The sequence below is a fragment of the Peromyscus eremicus genome, chromosome 2, assembly GCF_949786415.1.
Source record: "Peromyscus eremicus chromosome 2, PerEre_H2_v1, whole genome shotgun sequence".
NCBI lineage: Eukaryota > Metazoa > Chordata > Mammalia > Rodentia > Cricetidae > Peromyscus > Peromyscus eremicus.
Window position 1 is genome coordinate 128,864,116 of NC_081417.1, and position 16,289 is coordinate 128,880,404.

General features: G+C 40.0%; 1 protein-coding gene across 2 annotated transcripts in view; it reads left to right on the plus strand.

Moving 5' to 3' along the window:
• Pik3r3 (phosphoinositide-3-kinase regulatory subunit 3) overlaps positions 1–16,289 on the plus strand; it is an 80,805-nt gene that overhangs the window by 32,175 nt on the left and 32,341 nt on the right. For both annotated transcript variants that reach the window (XM_059254758.1, XM_059254757.1), the window contains exons 3-4: positions 4,996–5,104; positions 8,954–9,052. In XM_059254758.1, the coding sequence (XP_059110741.1) occupies positions 4,996–5,104; positions 8,954–9,052 (208 nt within the window). The remainder of the gene's footprint in view (positions 1–4,995; positions 5,105–8,953; positions 9,053–16,289) is intronic.

Below are 16,289 nucleotides of genomic sequence, written 5' to 3' on the forward strand. Positions count from 1 at the left end.
CACCACCACCGCCCGGCAATATTTTTATTTTATATGTATTGGTGTTTTTCCTGCATATATGTCTGTGTAAGGGTGTTGAATCTGGGACCTCTGGAAGAGCAGCCAGTGCTCTTAACTATTGAGCCATTTCTCCAGCCCCCAGTGTGTGTGTGTGTGTGTGTGTGTGTGTGTGTGTGTGTGTGTGTGTGTATGTTTTTTTTTTTTTTTTGTGTGTGTGTGTGTGTTTTTTCCCCCGAGACAGGGTTTCTTTGTGTAGCTTTGGTGCCTGTTCTGGAGCTCTCTCTGTAGACCAGGCTGGCCTCGATCTCACAGAGATCCATCTGGCTCTGCCTCTTGAATGCTGGGATTAAAGGCTTGCGCCACTACCACCTGGCCCAAATATATATATATATTTTTTGAGACGAGGTTTCTCTGTGTAGCCCTGGCTGTCTTGGAACCCTCTATGTAGAAGTTCCCAGGTTGGCCTCAAACTCACAGAGATCCTTCTGCCTCTGTTCCCAGGAATAAAATATCTTAAACAAAGCTAACCATCACACAGCCCTTGTGTAGGATGTGGTGGGAGGAAGGTGACTGCCTGGCTACTTGGTGGAATTGGGAAAATAACTGAAGGTCTAACTATTCTTTAAGTAGATACTTAGCCAGTTCTGTTTTGGGGCCCATTCTTTCTTTTTTATATTTATTTATTTGCATATTTTATGTATATGAGTACTGGTCTGCATGTGTGCCTGAATGCCAGAAGAGGGAATTAGATTCCATTATAGGTGGTTGTGAGCCACCATATGGTTCCTGGGAATTGAACTCAGGACTTCTAAAAGAGCAGCCAGTGCTCTTTACCACTGAGCCATCTCTCTAGTCCTTGGGGCACATTCTTGAGTTTTTCCTTCAGAGACACATTGTACCTCTTAATTCCTGCAGGATACAGTAATATGAATTATATTGCTTTTGAATGGACTTCCTTTCTTTAGGCACATGTTTAATGTTTTGGACTCTACCAATTTAAATTTGTCTTGTTTCTTTTCCTTTATTAGTTTTGTTGCTATGCTCTGTTGTCTCCCCTCTGAATCTCTTCACTCTTCTGTGTTTAAATATTCAAAGTGTGTTTTATTGCCATGTAGAATTGATTTGTAGAGGAAATAAAGAACCACACCTATCTTCTGTCTTACATTCTACCTACTGTGTTCAGGCTGCTTTGTTAGAAAACTTCTGTGAAATTTGGACCAGCAGTAATTGCATCACCTGGGACTTGCTAGAAATACAGACTTCTGGGCCCTAACCCATATCTGGCAATTGTGTTGTAGATTTTACTTTGTGTGAGTTATTTATATTGAATGTAAAAAAAGAATGTTTTACAGTCCTGCAACCTGAGAGAGACATTACACATTTTAAACTGCTAATCTTTATGTTAAGTGGATAAGTAGAAGAATTTCAAAATTGAGTAGTTACTTTATTTTTATTTTATTTATTTATTTTGGTTTTTCAAGACAGGGTTTCTCTGTGTAGTTTTGGTGCCTGTCCTGGATCCTGCTCTGTAGACCAGGCTGGCCTCAAGTAGTTATATTTTCAGCTGTAGCTAGTTTTATAAGCTGTATCAAAACCTTTTCAAATAAGGAAGGTATTAGCTGGGGAAGTGGCTCACTGACAGGGCCTTGACTTTCATGCACAAGGCTCTGGGTTTGATCTCCAGTGCTACCAAATGTTTCTTATGTGTATAATAACAGGTTCTTCCCTACATCGTAATTTCAGCAGTCTGACAGTCTGATTCACACTCTTCTAACAAACCAACACACAAACAAACAAAACCTTCAAGGCCTAAGAATATGTATCAGTGTAGTGCCTGCTTAACAAGCTCAAGGCCCTAGGTTCAGTTTCTAATATTACAAAACAAAAATAGCTTTATTGCAATATAAATTACCTATCATAGTATGGACATAATTCATGGACATTACATTGTAGTGATTCTTAAATTAGTATATTCAGAGTTGCACAACTATTACCATAGTCAAAATTGAAACATTATTAGCCTGCAAGAAATCCTGTATGTGCCAGCAGTTACTTTTTAATCTCTCAGCCTGGCTCAGCATTGATCTATTTCCTGTCTCTGTCAATTTGTCTATTCTGGACAATGGGATTATGTAATCATCAGGTCCAAATGAAACTCCATTTCCCAGAAGATATTTAAATCTCTATTAAGACTGAATTTAACTAGGTGGTAGTGGTGTAAACCTTTAATCCCAGCACTTGAGAGGCAGCAGGTGGATCTCTGAGTTTGAGGCCAGCCTGCTCTGCAGAGCGAGTTCCAGGACGGCTGGAAGGGTGAGGGGTTGGGAAACGACACTTAATTTAGCAATCTGAGGGAGAGATGAGCAAGCAGAGTAAGGTAAGATTTTTGAGAGTGGAGAGCAGAGAAAGTTTAGAGATAAGCAATTTTAGGATCATTTGTTTGTGCAGTGGCAGAAGTTGTTGTAATCTAAGAATCTGGAAATCTAGTGTGCCATTTTTGGCTGTTGAGCTATGCTGAGGCCAAGGCATTTGCAGTAAGACATCTAGTCCTAATGGAATCTCTGAATTTGAAGAGGAAAAGAGATTTAAGGAGGCAGCCAGGAGCAGAGTAAGAGGATGGGCAAAAGAGACAGAGCAGGCTTGAGGAGTGAGCTGAGAACCCAGGGGGCGTGAGAGCAAGGATGGGAGAGAGAAGGGCAAGTGTCCTAGTCAGAGAGAAATGTCCCAAATCATCAAGGAGAGGTGTCCTTTCCATGTGATGGGTGCCCAGTAGGGCAAGAGAAGCTGCCTGGCACACCAGTACAACTTTTGTATTGACAGAGGAAGCTGCAGGAGGGAGCTGACAGAGACAGATGGCAGCTCTGAGGTGACACCCTAGTACTAGGAGAGAGCAGCTGGAGGGAGGAAGTGGTTGAGTAGCAGACTCTAAAATATGGAACCCAGTATGGTGGGTGGCAGAAGACGGCAGAAACAAATGATCCAGAGTCAAATCAGCAGCTTGGTTTGGTTAGGAGAGGCTGGGACCCTTGGAAAGGGGTGGCATAAACTGCCCCTCCTGGGTATCTTGGCATCAGATATACAAACTGACAACATGACCGCTTTATGGTGTGGTTAAGTGGAGGGCTTTTATTGTAGATATAAGAAAGAACAGCCAGAGGCATCTGAAAGAGTCCAGAGCAGAGAGAGAAAAGTAGTAGACTGAACACGGCCAGCAGACTGGACCTGGCCATGAGTGAAGCAGGAGCAAGTGTATGTGGGGTGTGGGAGAGCAGAGAAAGGGGGAGGAGGGAGACAGATAGACAGGAGGAGGTCAAAAAAGAAGAGGGAGCATAGTGGAGATAGCAGGGCTATAAGGAGAATGAGTGGCTGGGGGAGGGAAGCTCCTGAGCTGGATGGAGTTTAGGGTAGGGAAAGAAGTGAGAAGGGCTAGGATGCCAGCATGGGCCTTGAAGTGTGTGACAGGTACCTGTGATACTCAGGGAGCCTGGAAGCCAGCATGTACTTTGGTATGCTAATAGGCACCACATATGTCCCTTCTTCCTTTTGGAATTCAGAGAAGTGGAGTTTCTTTTGGACCTAACAATGATATGTGATCATGATTAGCTTTTGAAGTTCATCATATAATGTTTTTCAACCCATCTATATTCTATAATCACTGCTTCATTACTTTTATTGTTGAATAATATTGTATTATACAGATAAAAATTACAGCTTGTCTCATCTCCTGATATAAACTCTTATTATTTCCACTTTTTGGCTATTACAGGTTGTTCAACTATGAACATTACATACAGGCTTTTCTGTGGATATAATATTTCATTTTTCTTGAATATGTAAAGTTGTTGAGCCATCAGGTGACTGCTTAACCTTTGAGGATGCCAGGCTGTTTGTTAAGAAGCTCATTAATTTTATAGCCCTAGCAGTCGTATAGGGGTGTGCCTGCCTTCCATCTTCACTCATTTGTTATTCTGTCTTTTTAATTAGAATTACCTTATTGGTATAAAATAGTGTCTCATTGTGGATTTTTTTTTTTTTTTGAGACAGGGTTTCTCTGTGTAGTCCCCTGGCTGTCCTGGAACTTGCTCTAGAAACTAGGCTGGTCTCAAAACTTAGAGATCTGCCTGCCTCTGCCTCCCGAGTGCTGGATTAAAAGCATGCATCACCACTGCTTGGCTCATTATGGAATGTTTGTTACTTTTTGAAGATCATTTCTTAAGAATTGTATAACCCAGACTGGCCTGGAAATATCTATGTACCCCAGCTTAACCTCAAACTCCTATTCAGCTTCCTGAGTGCTAGGAGTACAGCATGCACAATCATGCCCTGCCTCTTTGATTTTGTTTTGCATTTCCTTGATGACTGACGATGTTGAGCATCTTTTCATGTGCTTGCTTTGGCCATTTGTATATCTTTTTTTTTTAAATTTAGTGTGTATGTGCTAATCACAGTGTATACGTAGTAGTCAAAAGATGGTTCCTTCCACCTTTCTGTGGGCCCTGGAGACTTGAACTTTGGTCACCAGGCTAACTCAACACACACCTTATCTGTAGACCACTCTGGTCTACACAGTACATTCCAGGACAGTTAGGATTACACAGTGAGACCCCATCTGAAGAAGAAAAAGAATACCTAAAATCTGATTTGGTGGTACATTGCCAATATCCAATATAATATTATTTAGAGTCTTTGTGTTGTTACACATTAGTCACTTAATAGCTTTTGGAATGAACTGCTCAGATTAGGGCTTTATTTGTGTTTTAAAGATGTTAAGTTTTGCTGAAGTGAAAGTATTTTATGAGGAGGGGAAACCTTTACTTTTCAGACAAGTATTTGTGACATTTCAAAAGTGCCCCCCCTGGCTGACATTAATATGACAGCTGGTTTGACTGGCAGTTGTTTGAATCTCATTGCACATGGTTAAGGAGCTATTCCTGGGTGAGGAAATTACAAAATGAATCATTTGCATATACAAAATAACATAAATTTCTCTTCTAGCTCTTCCACCAAAGCCACCTAAGCCAATGACTTCAGCAGTTACAAATGGAATGAAGGACAGTTTTATTTCTCTTCAAGACGCAGAATGGTACTGGGGAGATATTTCAAGGTAACTAAAATGCTACTTTAATTGAATGCAGTGTTTTTCATTGATTCTGAGAGTTAGTAGTTAGACTTTTTTTTTTTGGTTTTTCGAGACAGGGTTTCTCTGTGTAGCTTTGCACCTTTCCTGGAACTCGCTCTGTAGACCAGGCTGGCCTCGAACTCACAAAGATCCGCCTGGCTCTGCCTCCCGAGTGCTGGGATTAAAAGGCGTGCACCACCACCGCCCGGCAGTAGTTAGACATTTTAATGCTCTACTGTTTTTCATTTAAAGATTACCATTTTAAGACTTGTGTATGGGAACCCTTCAAAAGTGTATTTAGGGGTTGGTAAGATGGCTCAGAGGTTTAAAGGTGCTTTTGTGGCCAAGCCTGATTACCTGAGTTCAATTCCCTGGATCCTCATGGTGGAAGAAGAAAACTGACTCCACAAGTTGTCCCCGACCTTCTGACACACACTATGATATGGCAGCATGCGCACACCCCGCCCCCCATGAAATTTTTTTTTTAAAAGAGCCTTTAGGGGCTGGAGTAATGATTCAGTGGTTAAAGAGCACTTGTTGCTCTCTCAGAGGACTTGGGTTTGATTTCTAACACCCTCGTGGTGGCTCACAACCATCTATAACTCCAGTTCCAGAGGATACAACATCTTTTTGTCTCCACAGCCACTGCATGTGTGTGGTAAACAGTCGTACATACAGGCAGAGTACCCATACATATTTAAAAACATTCTTTAAAACAGTGCCATTCTTTCATTCTCATGACAAGATTACAGGAAGATCTTTGGGTTATGGGTGTGATTATACTTTTTCATACTGTGTCAAGGAGGAACTTTTGAGTAGATGATCCTTAAATGTTTAAGATGGTTCCATGTGATTTATAATGAAAGATGTTTATTTTATGAACTTAGATTTCTTTACCTTTTTTTTTTTTTTTCTTTTTTAGATAGGCTCTCATTCTGAAGTCTTAGTTGGCCTGAAACTCACCAGAGATCCCCTCTGCCTCCTGCGGGTCACCATGCCTGGCCTTCCCTTACTTTTCTGTGTAGCCCAGTCAGGCCTGGAATTTGGGATTCTCCCCAGCCTGCACCACCTGGCTTGGCTCCTTTACAGTTTTCTCCCTAAGGCAGTGCTTGTAAAGTCTTTGTACAGGAGTCAGTTGAGATGGAGCACAAGAATCTTTGAGGCAGGGTCTTGCTTTGTAATCAATGCTGACCTAGAACCATCTCAAACTTTTGATCGCTTGCCTCAGCCTTTTTAGTGCTAAAATTATAGGCAAGTTCCACCATACCCATCATTAGGTGATTTTGATGCAGTTCTTTTTGTTTGTTTTCTTTTTCTTTTTTTCTTTTCTTTTCTTTTTTTTTTTTTTTTTTGAGACAGGGTTTCTCTGTGTAGTTTTGGTGCCTGTCCTGGATTTCGCTCTGTAGACCAAGCTGGCCTTGAACTCACAGAGATCTGCCTGGCTCTGCCTCCCAAGTGCTGGGATTAAAGGTGTGTGCCACTGCCGCCTGGCTTTGTTTTCATTTTTTGAGACAGGTCTCACTGTGCAGCTCTGGCTGTCCTGGAACTTGCTCTGTAGACCAGGCTGGCCTCAAACTCACAGAGATCCACCTGCCTCTGTTTCCTGAGTGATGGCACTAGAGGCATGCATCACTACACCTGGTTTGAAGCAGTTTTTTAAAAATTATTGCTTTTAGTTTTTGAAACTATATCATTTTTCCCTTCCCTTTCATCCCTCCAAATTCCCATATATTCTTCCATGCTCTTTTTCAAATTCATGACTTCTTTTTGTAATTTCTTTAAATAGCTCTTTCTCTGAAAAAGCCATCCAAGACAGATCTGCTTCTTGTGTAAAATGTGGATATGGATAATTTTGAATACAGAGAGGGAATATTTGTATACTCATACATTTTTTTTCTTAATTTGAATCTTGTATCTTTTATTTATATTTTTTCTCATTAAAGTTTAATGGGTCTCTAAGGTTTTGTCGTTTTTTTTTTTTTTTTTTTTTTTTTTTTTTGAGTCAGAGTCTCAGTGTGTAGAACAATGGCTAGAAGTCTGTAGACTGCTGACCTTGACTTAACCCCCCCTTCAGCCTCCTGAATGACCAGTTTACAAGCTTGCACTATCATGCCAAATATCTAGTGTATTTCCTTTTTTTTTTAAACCTCGACTGTTTATGTCAAAGCAGGCTCAATTTGATGCTGTAGTGCCATAATACACCAGTAGTCCTTCCTTCTCTTACCTGTCTCATTCCATGTCTTTGTTACCCGTACCATCTGAAGTGTATCTTTTCATTGGTATCTGGTACATCCATACTGTTACCCACATAATTACCATCTGTCTTCAGAACACTTGTATCTTTCTAACTTAAACTCTGCCTGTTAAAACAGAAACGCTCTTCCTTCCTTAGCCCTTCCTAACCAGGCTTTTACTTTGTTTTTATGAATTCAACTACTGTAGGTAGTGGGATTATACAATATTATACATTTATGACTGGCTTTTTATTTATTTCAGATATCTTCATAGTTACTCATGTGTCAGAATTTCATTTCCTTTTTAAGCCTAAATATATCCCAATATTTGTAAATATCATATTTTGTTTATTCATTTTATCTTTTGTGCTGTTGTGCATGATGCTGTTATAAATATTGCTTATAAATAAATATCTGCTTGAGTTCTTGTTTTTGGTGATTTTGGATATTTACCCAGAAGTGGAACTGCTAGATCATTTGTTACTCTGTGTTTAACTTTTGAAAAGGACTTAATACATTTTAGATTAAAATTCAGTAGACCAATTTTTTAGCATTATACAGTAAGAGTGTTTTTAAATACTTAAAGGTGCAACAGGCTTTCTGTTTTGGGCCACCAACCAGCTCCCAAATCATGACATGGAGACTTCTTATTAGTTATGAGTACTCGGCCTTATCTTATGCTTGTCCCACTAGCTTTTTAACTTAACCTGTTTCTCTTCATCTATGTTTTGCCTCTGGGTTTTTTATCTCTAGTGGCTCCCTGGATTCTGGCCCTGGGCGTGTCCCTCTCTTTCTCTCTCATTCTCTCCTCCCCCTCTCTCCAGCCTAGATTTCTCGTCATACTTATTCTCTCTGTCTACCAGCTCCACCTATCCCTCTCCTGCCTAGCTATTGGCCATTCAGCTTTTTATTAGAGCAGTTGGGTGCTTTAGGCAGGCAAGGTGAAACAAATGCAACACACCTTTGCATAATAAACAAATACAGCATAAACAAATGTAACACATCTTTACATCTTTAACAAAGGCGGCAGAAACAAATGTAACACACCTTTACACAGTTAAAGTAATATTCCACAGCATAAACAAATGTAACACATCTTTGCCTAATTAAAGTAATATTCTACAACATAAAGGCCGTCTAAACTATACTTTAAAATCATGTTCTTCCTGAAATTCCTAAACTGCAGAAGGAATTTGTTAACATGAATTCAAATGAGAGAGCACGGTGTTGATAGGCTGTGAACGTCAGTAACAGCTGCCACTGCTGCTTAAAATAATGCCCTTCTTCTTAAACAGCTGTGGGTTTTTCTTGAAACTCTTCATGTTCAGACCTGCCTAAGAAAGCCCTAAAGGCATATTAGAAACATGATCTGTACAGACCATTGAAATCTAGAGGAGTTAAACATCAAGTATTCTTTCCCTAGATTACATAATACCAAAAATAAAAACAGAAATCGTTTCCATGGGGAGGACCTAGGTGACCACTGGGGACTTGAGGGTATTGTAACCTTCCAGCTGATCTTGATAATATTCAGAGACAACCAGTGTTTAAGGTTTTTTTTTTTCCTTTTTCAAATGTTTCCTATAATTTTGCTTCTCAGGGAAGAGGTAAATGACAAATTACGGGACATGCCTGATGGTACTTTCTTAGTGCGTGATGCCTCAACAAAAATGCAGGGGGACTATACATTGACTTTGAGGTAAGTGCTTTTCTGCCTTTGGCTCATGTCTTCCTAGCTTGAGTATATAGAGTTCTGTATTTTGCTTAAATATTTACATATTTTTATTTAATTTAGATATATAATTTTTAGTTTATCTAACATTTTAACTTTAAAATCCCTTTCCTGGGGGTTGGGGGTTTAGCTCAGTGGTAGAGCGCTTGCTCAGCTCTCGGGGGGGGGGGGGGGGGGGGGGGAGGGGAATCCCTTTCCTGTACATAAAATATTTAAATATAAAATTATGCCTATTTCATTTTGATATTTTAAATATATGTAGCAATAAAATAAAAGGCTAAAATTCCTAAATGTTATGGAGTAAGGAATATATTATCTTATTCTCTTACTTCATTAATGAAGTAAATGTCATGGGTATAGCTCAAGGTTATTAATGAGCCTAACTCTCTAAAAATTCTATTTTTCCTAGTGTGGGCTCTAGGAAGTAGAACTCAGCATAATTTTGACAGATTAGGATATATAGACAATAAAACAGCCCTCAGCCTGTACTATGTCGTCCATATGGACATATTAGTATTTTATAAATGGTAGAAATATGAAATTTTATACTTATAAATATGGGACATATATTAAAAACAGGTTAAGAGAAACTGTTAGATATCTCAACATTTATTTTTAATCATTAGAATCACATAATTGTGGGCTGGAGAGATGGCTCAGTATTTAAGAGCGGATGTAGCTCTTGAGGACCTGATTTTGGTGGTTCTTTGTACCCTTATCAGGTGGCCCACAACTGCCTGTAACTGCAGCTCCAGAAGATCAGATACCCTCTCTGACCTCCATAAACATATGCGTAATTTAAATAAAAATAAAACATTAAAATCACCTAATTGTAATAAAGTTTAGTGATTTGTTTGTATAATATTAGTGGTTCATTCATTTACTCATTCATTAAAGCTTCATATATACTAGGCAAGCGCTCTACCTCTGCCACTATATCCCCAGCCATTTACTTATTTATTTATTGAGGCAGAGTCTTACTTACTGTTTAGCTCTTGCTAAACTGGAACTCATTATATAGACAGAGCTGGCCTTGACCTCAAGAGATCCACCTACCTCTACCTCCCTGTACTGTAATTAAAGGATTAAAAGTGTATGTGAGGTATGTGTGTGGGCACACATCCTGTAGCACTCATGTGGAGGTGAAAGGGCAACTTTGTGGAGTCAGTTCTGTTTTCACCTTTTTTTTTTTTTTTTTTTTTTTTTGGTTTTTCGAGACAGGGTTTCTTTGTGTAGCTTTGCGCCTTTCCTGGAACTCACTTGGTAGCCCAGGCTGGCCTCGAACTCACAGAGATCTGCCTGCCTCTGCCTCCCGAGTGCTGGGATTAAAGGCATGCGTCACCACCGACTGGCTCCTGTTTTCACCTTTAATTGGGTACTGTAAATGGAGATTTTTGAGGTTTTTTTTTTTGTCCCGACTGCCCGGTCCCAAATAAACACTCAAGAGGCTTATATATGTATATAAATGCTTGGCCAATAGCTCAGGCTTATTACTAACTAGCTCTTACATTTAAATTAACCCATTCCTATTAGTCCATGTATTGCCATGGGGTTCATGGCTTTACCTGTCCTCTAGCATCTTGCTTCTTGGGCAATTTGCTGGCATCTACCCTGACTCCCTACTTCTTCATCCCAGTCCTCAGTTTGATTTTCCCACCTGACTTTATCCTGCCTTGCTATAGGCCAATCAACTTTATTATTAATCAATGAGAGTAATACATATTCACAGCATACAGAAGGATTATCCCACAGCAGGGTTCTATGAAGCAAACCATATTGTCAAGGTTGTACAGTAAATGCCTTTACCCACTGAGCCATCTCACTGCACCCCTAGAATTTTTCTTTCCTTTCTTTTCTTTTTTTTTTTCTCTCTTAGACAGGGTTTCTCTGTGTAGCCCTGGCTGTTCTGGAACTTGCTCTATAGATCAGGCTGGCCTTGAACTCAGAAATCCACCTGCCTATGCCTCCAGTGCTGGAATTAAAGGCATGCGCCACCATGCCAGGCTCTAGAAATTTTTTTTCCCCCTGGAACTCACTCTGTAGACCAGGATGGCTTCAAACAAGGAAATCCACTTATTTCTGCCTCCCAAGTGCTAGGATTTAAGGCATGTACCACTGCCCAGCTATAAAATGCTTTTAATCTCACTGAGATGCTATTTTATCCCTAAATTTTTAATCATAACTAACTAAAAATAAGTTATTTATGTTATGCACAAGAGTAAAGCCTGTAAATGTTATATAACTGGGCTGGCAAGATAGTTAGGCAGGTAAAGGTACTTGCTGCCATACCTGATGACTTGAGTTTAATCTCTAGGACATATATGGTAGAAGGAGAGAACTGACTTCTACAAAGTGTTCCCTAACCTCCACAGACTCAGTAGCATGTGTACAACCCCTCCCAATACATGCATACATACATGGGATAAGTTTTTAAAGTTATATAACTTAGCTGAAGTTTCAGTATTCTTCAGGAGTAAAGACAAGCAGTGATTTCTAGTCGAGGACCACCTTTAGGATTTGATGCTAAAAGGAATTAGGTTGGGGAGTTGGCTTAGTGGTTAGGAGCACTGCTGCAGAAGACCTGGGTTCAATTCCCAGCACCCACATGGGCAGCTCACACCAACCATCTGAGGTTCTGATCCTAGGGGATCTGACATCCTCTTTTGACCTTGGTGGGTACCAGTCATGCCTGGAGTGTACATATATATACACATACAAGCAAAACACCTGTACACATATAATAATAAAATTTGTTTTGTTTTGTTGAGACAGGGTTTCTCTATGTAGCCCTGGCTGTTCTGGAACTCACTTTGTAGACCAGGTTGGCTTCAAACTCACAGAGATCCTCTTATCTTTGCCTTCTCAGTGCTGGGATTAAAGGTGTGCAACACCATACCTGGCTGTAATAATAAAATAATTTTTCAAAAATTATAGGAATCTTCAATATTTCCTAGTTTATATGTATTTCTTTAGATGTAGGAATTCCTTGAATAGCATTGCTCAAAAAAGGGGCCTGTGATCCTCCTTTAGAGGCAGTCCCTTTTGTTGTTGAGCAGTAATAAAATTTAGATTACCTTTGCATTGGACATTGTTTCTAGGATTAGGAATATTGATATACTTAGTACATGGTTTTACCCTGTGGAGTTTATAATCCAAATGTGTAATAGTGGAGTAGGAGAAACAAACATACATTATATCTTAATTGTTTCATTAGAGTTTATCCAGTTTTCCCATCTTTCTCTTTCTCTTTGTTTTTCTTTGGTTTGTTTGTTTGTTTCAGTATACTCATGGCTGTACTGGAACTTGCTATGTAGACTAGACTGGCTTTGAACTTACAGAGATCTGCCTGTGCTCCCAACTATTCAGATTAAAGATGTATGCCACCACACTCAGCTCCTTGTTTTTAATCCCTGTAACTATTGTTCTGCATTCTGTCTCTAAATTTTATTATTTTAGGGGCCTCAAATACATAAAATCATACATTATTTTTCCTTCTGTGTCTTGCTTATCATTCTTCAGTTTAATATCTTCAAGGTTCATATATGTTATAGCGTGGATTTGAATTATATTTCCAATAAGGATGAATAATACTCTGTTCTATGCATATAATATATTTTAGTTATCTATTCATTAGTTGGTAGATACTGACAAGAATGCTTTAAGGTTTTCATCCATCTAGAAAAGACTGGCAAATAGTTGGTTTTCAGTAAATATTAGACTAGAGGATAGATTAGATGAGAGAAGGACAGGGAAGCTTTCTTAGAGGAAATGGCATTTGAACTGCCCCTTTATTGGTTTTGCTAGGCAGACAAATGATGGACTTAATTCAGTTTAATAAACAATCTCAGTGATATTTAATTACACAGGTCATCTAACAAGTTAAATCTTTTGTCTGTTGTAATTCCCACCCAGGAGGCATAGGCAGGAGGATTATAAATTTAACCTTACCTGGTTAACTTACTGAGACTTTCTCAAAATAAGAAGTGAAGGGTGAAGGGGCTAGAGAGATGGCTCAGTAGTTAAGAGCACTCACTGGCTATTCTTCTAGAGGGCCTGAGTTCAGTTCCCATCACCCACATGACAATTCACAACCATTTGTAACTCCATTCCAGAATATCTGGTGTCCTCTTCTGGCCTGTATGAGCACCAGGGAAGCACATGGTGCAGAGATATACATACAGGCACATACCCATACACATAAAAAAAATTACAATAGGATGGGCATACAGCTCAGTCTTGGAGTGCTTGCTTAACATGAATGAGGACCCGAGGTCCCAGCCCCAGTGCTGCCCGAATAACAAAACAAGTTTTGCCTAAAGGACCACTTAGGCAGGTAAAGGCAAAAGAAGAAAGAAAGCTGTATTGAACAGGAGTTAAAGTAATAAAGTTTCAAAAAATATGCTTTGGGGGCTGAAAGGAAGAAAGGCAATTTACTTTTAAGGGCATATCAAAAGCTGACTTTTATGGAAGAATTGATATTTTATGTGTAGAAACAGGGATATGAATTGCAAAAGTAGATAACAACACTAGGAGCAAGGAAAGATGGAAGAGAGAAACTGGGGCCATTTTTTTGTGTGATCCTGTTCCATTTGGCTCGGATTTTGGCTTCCATACCAGGAAGTGGTATGGGATAGAAGGTTTGGGGGCTTAGAGAGCCTTGAATTCTAAAATTTGGAGTTTATATTTAATATTGTAGGTGGATAGAGAGAAGTTGTAATAAGACTATATTTTAAAAGAAAGAAGAAACACGGTAGGGGATGTAGCTCAGTTGAAGAGTGCTTGTCTCTAGCATTTAAGAGACCTGAGTTTGATTCTTTTTCCTTTTTATTTTTTTTCTTTTTGTATTTTTGTGTTTTTGTTTTTGAAGACAGGGTTTCTCTGTGTACCGTTGGCTGTCCTGGAACTCCCTCTGTAGATCGGGCTGTCCTCGAACTCACAGAGATCCGCCTGCCTCTGCCTCTCAAGTGCACCACCACCACCCTGCCTGAATTTGATTCTTAGAGCCAAGTGTGCTGATTCATGCCTGTAATCTCAGCAGGATCCCATAAGGATCCTAAATTCAAGGTCGGACCTGACTACATAAGGAGTATGAGGCCAGTCTGAGCCATATGAGACCCTATCTTAAAACAACAAAACAATAAAAGAAACATACTTAGGCAGCTTTTACAAAGTGAAGAGTATTCGTGATTGAATTGAAGATTTATTGCTTAATCATTTAACATTCATGGAGTACTAAGTGTTCAAGTACTCTTCTAGGCAAAGAAAATGACAACATAATATGGCCTCTCCATAGTGTTTTTATTCTTGGTGAGAGAAAGGGAGGGAACACAGGAAGACAAAATAAGCACATTAGAAAAGAAATGAGATGAAATAACTTCATAGCCTGTGAAATACTGCATAAGGGAGCATGACCTGGTGGGGAAGGAGTTTAAGGAGGACTTTTGAGGTAATGACCTCTGAGAGCTGAAGGATTAGAAATAGCCAGCCAGAAAGGTATCCCCAGGGGAGGGAACAAAAAAATACAAAACCAACAATTTCGGGGAAGATTTAATGGCTCTGACAAATGCAAAGACTATGTTGTGTTTGGCTTACATTTTCAAGCAGAATAAGTGATGAAGTTGAAATTTGAAATTAGAAGAGAAAGTTAAGAGACCCCCCACCCCCTTTCGTTTTTCGAGACCGGGTTTCTCTGTGTAGTTTTGGTGCCTGTCCTGGATCTCCATCTGTAGACCAGGCTGGCCTCATACTCACAGAGATCTGCCTGGCTCTGCCTCTCGAGTGCTGGGATTAAAGGTGTGTGCCACTGACAACGACGCCCAGCGAGTCTTTTATTTTTTTTTTTTAAGAGAATAATTACATAGCCATGAAACAGACTAAAGAGGAATAGTTTGAGAAAGTGAAAGCAAAGAATAACATCATCAGAGTCATGTGAGAATGATGTATTAAGAAGTGAGAGAGCCGGGCGGTGGTGGCGCACGCCTTTAATCCCAGCACTCTGGAGGCAGAGCCAGGCGGATCTCTGTGAGTTCGAGGCCAGCCTGGGCTACCAAGTGAGTTCCAGGAAAGGCGCAAAGCTACACAGAGAAACCCTGTCTCGAAAAACCAAAAAAAAAAAAAAAAAAGAAGTGAGAGGCAGTGGTGATGCACATGCCTTTAATCCCAGCACTTGGGAGGCAGAAGCAGGAGATCTCTGAGTTCGAGGCCAGCCTGGGCTACATAGTGAGTTCCAAGCCAGCTAGGGCTGCACAGTGAGAAGCTGTCTTGAAGAAAGAAAAGCAACAGCAGCAGCAACAACAAGTAGCAGGTGGCTGGGGATGTGGCTTACTGAGTGAAAGTGTTTTCTGCTAAGCCTATTGCCTTGTTCAGCCCTGGGACCCTCAGGGTGGAAGGAAAGAACCAATCCTGAACGTTGTCCCATGACCTCCATAAACAATGTAATACATGAACATCTTTTTAAAGGAAGAGAGACACTGGTGTTCCTCCTTAAATGGTAGAATGCTTGTCTACACACACAAATCCCTAAATGGCATCTCCAGAACCATGTAAGCCAGCTGCCATGTAATCCCAGCCAGAACTGGAGCGGGGAACAGGATAGTCTAGAGTTCAAGGCTATCCTTGGCTAGTAGAGCTTGCTGGCAGTTTGCTAATCCTCCTCAGAACAACAACCCCCGGAACCACAGAAAAAGAAAGAGCAGGAAGAGAAGGAAGGACTGGGGACAAGGAGACAGAGTCTGGATTTGTTAAAAGTTACTGGTGATCCTTCCATGGGAGAGATGAAAGCAAAACTGGGTTGTAGAGAATAGCAGTGAAGAAGCTCTTGGGTCTTTAACCAGCGTTTAACTGGGGCAGGTGGGATGACTCCGTGGTTAAAGGCACTTGCTGTGCACAGTCTAACAACCTAAGTTCAATCTCCAGAGACTGGTGGCATGTGCCATTCCCCCAATAATGATATATTTTAAAAAACACACGTAAAACAACTATATAAACTTAGTAACCAGATGGTCTATAAGAATACTATTTACTTAAAAATGTTTAGAATCTGTTGTCTGCTTGGTATTGGCCAGGTGCTAGGATACAAAGAGGAATGTCATGAATTTTTTTTGTTGTTTAAGAAGATTAAGGGAGAGAGACATAACTAAAAATTCACAAAGATGTGTCTTCATTTCTCTACTGCTCTGCTTAGAGTCCATGGTCCATTATTACA